Source organism: Typopeltis vanoorti, chromosome 23 (genome assembly GCF_054136105.1).
Source record: "Typopeltis vanoorti isolate ZY-2024b chromosome 23, IOZ_Tvanoo_1.0, whole genome shotgun sequence".
Lineage (NCBI taxonomy): Eukaryota > Metazoa > Arthropoda > Arachnida > Uropygi > Thelyphonidae > Typopeltis > Typopeltis vanoorti.
The window spans coordinates 15,433,323-15,444,568 of NC_143571.1; the positions used below are offsets into that span (position 1 = coordinate 15,433,323).

General features: G+C 34.4%; 1 protein-coding gene across 2 annotated transcripts in view; it reads left to right on the plus strand.

Annotated features, from left to right (window-relative positions):
- Positions 1–7,732, plus strand: part of LOC150093647 (arylsulfatase B-like) — a 42,272-nt gene extending 34,540 nt beyond the window's left edge. For both annotated transcript variants that reach the window (XM_090412914.1, XM_090412913.1), the window contains exons 6-10: positions 1,755–1,877; positions 3,506–3,632; positions 3,910–4,206; positions 4,303–4,763; positions 7,543–7,732. In XM_090412914.1, the coding sequence (XP_090269040.1) occupies positions 1,755–1,877; positions 3,506–3,632; positions 3,910–4,206; positions 4,303–4,763; positions 7,543–7,701 (1,167 nt within the window). In that variant the 3' untranslated portion in view covers positions 7,702–7,732. The remainder of the gene's footprint in view (positions 1–1,754; positions 1,878–3,505; positions 3,633–3,909; positions 4,207–4,302; positions 4,764–7,542) is intronic.
- Positions 7,733–11,246: the final 3,514 nt, after the last annotated feature.

The window sequence follows — 11,246 nt, forward strand, 5'->3', positions numbered from 1 at the left end:
ATACTAGATCTGTTGATGTAATTTTATCATGTCTCTGTTATTTTATATAATTCTTTGCCTGTGATACTTGAAGTTGAATATATATATATATATATATATATATATATATATATATATATATATATATATATATATATATATATATATATATATATATATATATATATATGTTAAAGATACCAAGCTATAAAGATAATAAACCGAAAGGCTATTTTACCGGCGAATCTGTTAATTGAAAGGGAGATGGTAAATCCCGTATTATTTTATAGCCGGGTACGAAACTCGGTTCGAAATCCATCGACATCCATAGTTTCAATGCCTAAAAAACTATCGGCGGAACCAAGTGTAAATGATCACTTGGGTAGTACAACACCAGGGCAACTCCATGCAAATGTGGAGCAAGCTCCGTCACTAACTTTAATATTCTCTCATAATGTAAAACCCAACTCCTAAGAGATGTATATATACTGTTTTACATTATGAGAAGAGGTCATAACCCAGACCGGTTTCAACCTTTTTTGAGGTCTCATCAGTGAGTAGGCAGACCTGGAATATTAAGGTTTTAAGTGAACCGAAACTTACATACCTCTACTATCAAATTGCCGAAGTGATGTACTATATATTGTTAAATAATGTTAATTACAAAGATAATAAGCCGAAAGGCTATTTTACCGGCGAATCTGTTAATTGAAAGAGAGATGGTAAATCCCGTTTTATTTTTTAAACTATGGATGTCGATGGATTTTGACCCGAGTTTCGTACCCTGCTATAAAATAAAACGGGATTTACCCTTTCAATTATCAGATATCAGATACCAAGCTATTTTAAACCTGGTTTTTTACTCCATTTCCCAAGTAAGCAAACAAACAAGTCAAGTTTGCGCCTGCAAGTGTTGCAAGTCTAAGAGAAAAATACGAGAATGTTGTGTATAGTGAAATGGAGCAAAATATTCGTATATCAACTTATATGTATTATATACATAAACCAGCTAATGGCTTTTATCCTACTAGGAGTAGGCGAGGGTATTTTGGCCTATCTAACTTGTGGAGGGGGAATACAAATTCTACCGTTAGCCAGTCAGAGATATGCTGGCGAAGGCCGTCACTAATTTTAAACGGCAACCGGCGAAAAGAGTACGGTAGACAAATGTCGCTATCTCGTTGTCCTAACCCTAACACAATATATTACTATCTAAAATAGTGTGCGTTCTAAGGTCGATTTTCTTCAGTTTACAGGTAATAAAAACCGAATTTCCGGCAGTAGAAACGTTACCAAAGAATGAGATTCTCATCCCCGATTCTCATCTGGATGATAATTCTGAATGAGACAATCTACAAATACTTCTCTAACTTTGGTTAGAGAATTAAAGCACTGCAGAAATTTAAACTTAAGAAATAACATTTAATATCAAATATGATTACAAGGTTGTACTGGACATCTGATTTTTTTTTCAGTTTCTTAATTAACTAATGTAGTGCGATGCTAAACTTGTCTAAATTTATAAGTGGACAAAAAATATGTTTCAGAACTTATAACTCCTACAATCTAGACTGAAAAGTGCCTCTCAGATTAGGTGTAAAGCAAGGATGTGATTGTTACGTTAATAATGAACAAATATCTTATTTAAGCGAAAAACCTAAACGAAATATAATTACCTGTATTTCAACTGGAAACGTGAAATCTTTTTGCTCTTCACTTATCTTGTTTATTTAAATAGGCGGACTACTGAAAGAGTATAAGTTTTGCTCTTACAGACTTTCTGGGGAAGAGATTTGCATGACGGATTAAGTGACGTCGATAATATGCAAGGATATTACGCAACTGACATGTATACAGAGAAGGCAGTAGACCTGATCCAAGGACACAACAAATCTGAGGTGAGCTTTCTGTAACACAGGAAACCTATGAAACGAAATTATCTTGCTAAATAACGAGAATAAGCATGACGAATTCTGCTAGAGAGAAATATGCACCCTCTGTCCAAAAAGAAACCGAACTTTTAGAAAATAGAAGAAACTAGTGGCGACACCTGTTGTATCTTTCTGTTGTCGAAAGCGGGAACCTTAATTATTGTTGTTTCAATTGTATGATATTTGTTTCATTAGAAGCCGAGTTATAATGCCAAGGGTGACAGTGTGTTTTGACGAACGGTTGGTCGTTACGATATTCATGACGTACGCGACGAATTCCCGCTATCATTCGCTTCAAAACTTCTCGATAAGACTCACCATTGACCATTTCACCAGGCGGAACGAATTCTTTGTGGATAATGCCCTTGCAATCGTACAAACAAATCAGCATTGTCTTTACGTTTGACTTCTCCACGCGACTTTTTTTTCGGATGCCCCTCTTCTGGGGGTCCCCACTCAGCACTCTGGCGCTTTGTGTCGGGCTCATACTCAAAACAGCACGTTTCTGCACCATTAACGATCGTTTCAATGACGTTTGAGTCCTTACGAGCATTTTTAATAAGGTCCTTGCAGTGTTCAATTCGATAGATTTTTTGCTCGTCGGTCAACTTGTGGGGAACAAATTCAGTTTACGAAGGTCCAAACTCTCGGTCACAATGTTGTGCACAGTTGATTTTGGAATCCGCTATTCATCATCAATCAATTTCACGGACGATTCCGAGTTTTCTTTGATGAAATCATGCACTTTTTGCATGTTATCTTCGCTTAGTCCAGTTTTTGGACGGCCCGGCTTTTCGTCGTCCTCAAGCGTCTCACGACCACTTTGAAATCGCTTAAACCACTCGTAAACTTGAGTACAGGATAAGCATTCATCACCGTATGCTTTTTGAACCATTCGATTCTTTTCAGTAAAACTTTTGCTAAGTTTAATACAAAAGTCAATCGCAGCTCTCTGTTTGAAACTCATTTTCTGACCGTTCGTCAAAGCACACTGTCACTCTTAGCACGATAACTCGGCTTCTAATGAAACAAATGTGTCATAAATAGTTGAGACAACATTAATGAAGGTTGCCGCCTTCGACAACAAAAAGATACAACAGGTGGGGCCACTAGTTTCTTCTATTTTCGAAAAGTTCGGTTTCTTTTTGGACAGAGGGTGTATATAACAGTTTTGTGTTTCGCTAGTCTAACGCATTCATACTCCATTATTTAATAAATAAGCACCTTTATTAATATTTCGAAGGGTTTAGTTTCTGTTATTATTCGTTGAAAGTTAGATTTCCTAACATTCTGAAAATGTAAAGTTAAAAAAATATGTTAATGTTGAAATCTTATTCACAAATTCTTTATAATATTGAGATTTTGAGGACATGTGGTTGCCCAGATAACGCCAGTGCTGCCCAAAGTTCAAATTATTAATGCCATTCTCTTCAAATGAAACCAAACTTAGGTAAATAATAAAATTTAACGAAGTTTAAATAACAGATGACCCAAGATTACCTTTTGAGCCTTAATAAATATATTGTTTTGTATAAAATAAAGGATATGTACAAATAATTTACATTTTAATTGAAGTCATGTTTATTTTTATTTAGCCATTATTTCTCTACGTTTCTCATATTGCTCCACATACTGGAAACTCTTACCAACGTCTTCAAGCTCCTGCGAAATATGTGAAAAGATTTGTTCATATACAAGATGTGAAAAGAAGAACAGTTGCTGGTAATATAGCACCCAGATATTATTACAATTTATTTTATGCGAAACAAATAATGCAAATTAATGAAAAATTGAATTCAAATTAACTTTTCTTACTTTAAGTCTAGTGCTTATAGCATATTCTTAATGTCACATGGACATAATTTCCACTAAGTTCCTCCGTTCTCGCGTAGAACGGAGGAACTTAGTGGACCGTTTTTAATCACATTAAAAAGGATGTTCTTCATTCATCATTCAGTTATATATTCACAATTAATGAACTAAATAATATATTTTCTAGGAATGATGGCGGCTCTAGATGACTCTGTAGGCAAGATATTCGAAGCTCTAAATGAAGAAGGATTGTTGGATAACTCTGTTGTAATCTTCTCAAGCGACAATGGTGCAGCGGTTGACAATTTCTACGATTCTTATAATTCTAACTGGCCTCTGAGAGGAGGAAAACTAACTCTGTGGGAAGGGGGTGTCAGAGGAAGTGCTGCCATCTGGAGTCCTTTACTGGGAAACCAGGAAGGTAGAATTTCCAATCAGCTGATGCATATCACAGACTGGTTGCCGACGTTATACCACTTAGCAGGTTTGTAAACTCTTTACCCCTTTGCTGCTTAAATGTAATTCTGAATTTGTACAATATTATAATTTTTAATGTGTCTCAAATTATTATTTTGTATAGGAGGTAGCCTTGATGATCTAGGTGAGATCGACGGATTTAATATGTGGGAAACGCTTCGAAATGACTGGAAGTCACCGAGAGAAGAAATGTTGTATAATATCGATCCAATTAATGGAGTATCAGCTCTCAGACAAGGGGATTATAAATTAATCAGTGGCACTTGGAATAGGTTTCCCTTTGACTATTGGTATGAATTACCGAACAGCAATATTCCCCTTTCAGGTTTCATAGATATCGGTAAGTGGGTATGGAGAAATGGTTCACTAGTAGGCGATATTCTCCTAAGTAGGGGCAGAACATTTCCTCCTAAGGACACTAAGTGGCACGAGAAGACAATGATTGCATGTGACCCAGTACCAAAAAGTGCTAGAGAAAACTGTGACCTAACAAAATCTCCTTGTTTGTTTGATCTGTCCAAAGATCCTTGCGAATACTACAACTTGGCAGGTCAACATCCGCAGGTGAATATTATTATCTTTCTTTGTATTTGATAAATTTTAATATATGACTAATCTTAGAATTTAATCAACTATTATAACTCAAGCAAATCTACTCTGGTTATTTTTAAAGTTTTATGAAATGAAAACAAACCGAAAATTCCACATTAAGATACTTCTGTTACAAAGCACCTCAAAAAATCATTTTATTGCGGTGCTATTCTTTAAAATGTAAATATCCAAAAGAAGCATCTGAAGAGTTTATTATATAGTGTTTATTTATGATGATTTGGATACGATTTGGAGTTTCTACTGTACTCTCTCTCTCTCTCTCTCTCTCTCTCTCTCTCTGTCTCCCTCTTCTTCAAAAGCCTACCTTTTGTTTGTTTTTTTGGCTAGATTGGGTGAAGCAAAAATGCTTTTCATATTCCCCGTTATCTGTAAAGAAAATGTATGGATGGGGTAATATAGGCTGTAAGCTCTGATCATGGCAGGAGAACAACATCAATAGCCGAGCCTCAGTTAAAACTTCATTGGTTACAGCACTGCCATCCATTACCCTCCCTAAGTACCCATTTTAGCCGCCTCTTATGACATACATGGGCTACAGTGAGGTTTTTCTTATTCCAGCCACCACACTGGTTAAAAACCTCTGCCTTCTTGGGCTCACTATAATTTAAGGCTTGAAGGATGAAGACTGACCTGCCACCTGTCTACAAAAAGTTAGGACTAAAAGAGCTCCTTTTACTCCATTCATGGAATCAAATGAGTTAGCGGATTTATTTTATTTTACTTTTTATAAATTCACGACATTGTCTAAAATCTGTGCTATACTTAAAAGTTTAGAGTTGTAGTAGCCTTATTAATTATATATTATTTTAAATAATTTATGTAATTATATGAAATTTATATAATTAACGATTGGTATAAGGGAAATGCCAGTGATGCAAAATTAAAGGTTACCAGTGATATGCCTCGGGGATTATTCCTTTGTGGTTATTATTTAGTCTTTACATTAATGACATTAGAAAATATTTCACAGCAGATGGAAAGCTATTTGCTGATGATGCAAAGATAGGAAGGGTAATCTGGAATGCAACTGGCAGAATGATTTAAATGTGCTGGAGTTGTCGTGCATGTAGCGATGTTGTGATGCAAATACATTGGAAAGGGTGGATGGAGAGTGTTAAAGATGGTATTCGGGCTGTGAATGCAGATCGATGATTGATGGACTGCAGACACTAGCAAACAGGAGAAAGGAGGGTGATAATACAGCGGGGGAGGGGGATGCATGTACAAAGCTCATAGAGGAAAAGGTATAGGTGGTAAAAATAGATGGAATTTTTGATTTTTGAAGGGTGGGAGAGGATGAGGGGTAATCCATAAATGTTGAGAATGAATGTAGTCGAGAAAGGGATTGAAGCTAGATTTTTTTTCATAGAGCGGCAGGAGATTCTAATCGTTTATCTGTGGAAGAATGAGTGAAGGTTGTGTGAATGAATTCTTCCCTCTATGAGTTCCATTCTACTTTATGATCTGTGGCAATAATAATAATAATAATAATAATAATAATAATAATAATAATAATAATAATAATTAATTCGACAATTGGTAAAACAGACTGAAGAACATAAAAATAAGTGTACAGTTTCTTTTTAATCCACAACCATCCACGGAGCATTGACAACTGCTTAGTACAGTGGGTACTAAGTTTAGCTTAGTACAACTGCTTAGTATACTAAAGGATAGCCAGTATAAAGGATAGTCATTACGGTGATGAAAATTACCTACAAGCATTCACCAGCATCTATGCCACATGGGACTTCTTAATCCATGGTCTGTTATTTAGAGAATGGAAACGTTACACTTATTTAACCCGCCAACCAGACAGGTAAATAAATGCAGATAAATATGCTAGTAGGAATTAGGATACGTTGCTTCATAAAAATACACTCAACGTGAGGGAATAGTGGGAGGCGCAGACCACAACTTTTAAAAGTGAATACTAAAAGAGCTTTTTTTTTTACCAAATACATTAGTATCATTGGTTTGATTTGACAGCGAGATTTGACTCTGCAGCCTTTGGTTGGAGAGCTAATAATTTAACAGGCCAGCTATGCAGTACTTTCTCTTTAGGAAATAAGAAAGTGTTCGAATAATGTTTAAATTCTAAATTTCAAATTATTATAAGTATATAATTAACTAAAATGTATTACTTTGATCGAAATTAAAATACTTATGTATTTAATTATAAGTCAATATATTTTAAAACATTTCAATTATAGCTCTAAACGAAATTAAATTCATTTAAAATGTCAAAATAAAATTATATTTCAAATTAAAGTTTAAAATTTAATTTTTAATTTCAAAAGTATTTTTTTAAATTTTAAACTTCTTTTATATGTCTTTAAATTACATATAAAATTTAATTTAAATTATATAAATTAAATTATTGAAAATGAAATTAAATTTCTAACTGCTTTACAGTGCCATCATTTGGCAGATAGAGTTGCCTAGGCATACGTAGAAACTCTTGGTGAACGACTCATACTCTGTTTTTGCCCTCTCTCTCTCTCTCTCTCTCTCTCTCTCTCTCTCTCTCTCTCTCTCTCTCCATGTATATACTGTATATATTTCATTTGTCCTTACACAAAGCGATCAAAAGCATAACCGGTAGATAAATTCCAAATAATTTTCCCGTTCACGTTTTTGGTGAAAGTTGAAAAAAAATGTTTTGAACATTATATTACACAAAATTAAGCAATATTCTCACTGTTTATGAATTAAACTGTTTGTTTTTCAGATTGTGACGTCCTTGATGAAGAGAATTATATATTTTCAGAGAATATCAGTACCACCTTTAATTGCTGCGTGTAACCCACTAGCAGATCCTGAAAGGTTTAATTTCTCATTCACAAACTGGATGGACAAATTGTGGATTACTGGAAACAGAAATAATTAAACCACCACAATTACTTACTAATTGGAAATTATTGTCAGTAGTCACAGTGAATATTTACTCACATTTTGATTCCAAATGACAATTTGCTTTTTTTTTATAATGATACGATTACTATAATTACAGTCTTCGGATCATATTGTATCTGAAAAGAATGACATCGATTACAGCTGGCACAACAGAAACAAAATCTAGACGAGAAACAAGAGGACAAACAAAACATTGTTACAGAATTTTAAAACTCAGCATGCATTTTAAGAATCACAGTCAACTAACCATGACTTGTCCATGCTCATTACGAGCATGAGCAAGTCTCTTAAGGCTCTTTTTCACTATTTTTTATTTTGTTTTTTTACAAATGTTTTACAAATAACAATCAAGTAACATATTTCTACATATTTAATAGCTGAATAGATTAAAGTAACGATCTCAGCGCAAAGGATGCCAAGTTAAAATTTTGGAAGCTAAGGAGGCTATTGAAGATCTATTGCTTCCAAGAAAGGCAGGGGGTAAGTGCCACTCTGAGGAACGACATTTCGTCTTGACTATTAAGCCGAGCATTAATGGCAATTAAATATGGAAATTGATGTTAGAATAAGTAAAACAGTTATAGTGAGAAGCCAGAGAATAAATATTTATGGAAACAAAAGAGAAAACACTCAACACTCCAATTAGTATACAAAACGGTGTTAAAAACCAACTTAAATTAATTTAAATATATGTCGTCGTATTTAAATTAATTTATATATATGTGGGCATATATGCCGTATATTTCGGCGTATAAGACGACTCTCAAATACTACAGAAAACCCCTCGAAATCATGAGTCGTCTTATACAGCGAGTATAAAAAGGGAAGCTTAATTTCTTAGATAAACATTTAGGTACTTACTGTACATCGTTATATAAGAAAATAGGCGGCAGTGCTTATAAACAAATCAGATTAATCGTCTGTTACATAAATTTATTTCAAATATTATAATAGATCTTGTAAATAGGTCTTAAAAACAAATAATAATTATTAACCTCAATTTTCATATTTAATTTTCTTCATCATTTCTGGAAAATAGTTCTTCAGGTTCGTTGTTTAAATAATCGTCATATGGATCCCAGTTCGAATCTGGTGAATTGATTTCGTTTTCATCGTCATCAGTGTCCCACAACCGATCATCTTCCGTACCATCCATAAGATGAGAGATACCACACTTTTTAAATGATTTTATTACAGTCTCTACTTTTGCTTTATTCCATGCTTTGATCACAAAATTGCACAACATATCAAGTGATGCAGCGCGCATAGATCCACCGTTTGTAAATGATTTTTCACCAGTCAACATCCAATTATTCCACTCTTCTCGCATGTGATCTTTAAATGGTTTGTTCAAGAAGACATCTAGTGGTTGCAATATAGATGTTAAACCACGTTTCTTCATTATACAGCCTGGTCGTTGTTCCACCAAAATTTAACACCATTTTCGTCCATCCGTCCTTTTTCGTGAAAATGTACAAACAAATCTGAAGGAAATTTTATCTTAGGTTTAGTTTTACGTTTGAAGATAATCATTGGTTTTAACTCGGTTCCATCAGCCAAATATAACAACATAACTATAAACCTAGTTGTTTCATGACCTGTACTTTGAGCTAGCACACTCTTACTACCTTTAGACTCCACTGTTTTGTTGCTTATCACATCAAAGCTCACAGGAGTTTCATCCATATTTCCAATATTGGACAATAGAAATTTATGTTCTTGTCTCAACTGAATAATAAATTTATAGAAGCTGGTAAGTTTATGGTCAAGATCTGCTGGTAGTTTTTGAGCAATTTTCGTTTTTTGTTGTATTACCAGATTTTGTCTGTTCATAAAACGATTACACCATCCCGAAGTAGCTTCCAATTCTATACTTTCATCCAGATTCAATCTTGACCATCTTAGTGCATATGCTCTAATCATATTTCTTGTAACAAGATAACCATTCTGCCTTTGTCCGAATACCCATTCTGCAAAGTGATTTTCCAGTTGCAGCCATCGAGTGATCCCGGTTCTCATCGCACATTTTTTCTTTGGCAATATTTTAAAAATGTCTTCTTTCTTCCACCATCCTCTTACCATCTTCTCGGTTATGTCAAACTTTTTTGCAGCAGCACAGTTATTAGTTTGTTTTGCCATTTCAATTACCGTTATTTTAAATCGAGCTTCATACCTTCTTCGTTTTGTTGCTAGTTCCATGATTTTAAATGCTTACAATTTTAATAATCCTAAAATTTAAAAAAAAATGCAAAATTAATAATTAATTAAAATTGGGGCTAATCACTTTTAATTAGGGAAATTCGCTTAAATACTAAATGTATGCTATGCAAAATATAAAAAATAAATAAATGTCGGATATACATACATATAAAAATAATTGATATAACAACAATACTTAACGTTGTATTAATACAAGAAAGAACAAATTGGGGGGGGGGTTGTCTTATACAACTGACATAAGCTTAAAACCTATAAACAGCCTAAAATTTAGGACTCGTATTATACGCCTGTCGTCCTACGCGTCGAGATATACGGTATATAGATATGTATACAGAAAGGTTTTTACCTTGGGTATGCTACAAGTTAAAGATACCAAGCAAATTTATAAACTTGGTTTTAATCCTTTTTCCCAAGTAAGCAAACAGACACGTAAGTCAAGTTTGCACCTGTCAAGAATTTTCATGTCTGATGCAACTCGTGGTAAAGGTGCAGTAAGATCTGATCACTTTTCTTAGTATCGCTGGTTTCTACCTTTATTGAGGAGACCCTCACGAGACCTCAATAAAGGTCGAAACCGGTCTGGGTAGTGGCCCTTCCCTTAATGCACAGCATCATACATGTCCGCAAGGAGATGTGTTTTGCATTATGGGAGATACTAAGGAAAGTGATCAGATCTTACTCCACCTTTACCACGAGTTGCCTCAGACCTGAAAATAATTCAGGTGCAAACTTGACTTATCTTCTTCTTTGCTTACTTGGGAAAAAGGATTAAAACACCAAGTTTATAAAATTGCTTGGTATCTTTAACATATAGTGTACCCAAGGTAAAAAACTTTCTACATCTTTCTCTCATCCTGAGATTTTTATTTAATAAGGTCAAAGCACCTTGTGGCAACTCGTATAGGTCAAATTTATAAGTTCTGGATTACTTCAACCTTGGCATCTCAAGATCTGGCTCCCACTGATGAGACCTCAATAAAGGTCAAAACCGGTCTGGGTAGTGGCCCTTTCCTTAATGCATACCTCTAAGACAGGCAGAGCCGTCAGTACAAACTCCAAAGCAATTTTTCCAAGAGAAACTCTCTCTTCAATGAAACGATTTAAAACTTTGAAATTTTCACTGCTGGTAGTGTGCGTAGGTAATTCATAAACGCTTAAAATGTCTTTCTTTAAGTCACTTTCATCATGATCAATATATCGTACATACGTAAGTAAAATGCTGTCGTTCTGAATATCTGTATGGTTGTCCAGTTGTAATGCAAACCATTTAGAATGTTTCTAATTTTTTTAATGCGTTTC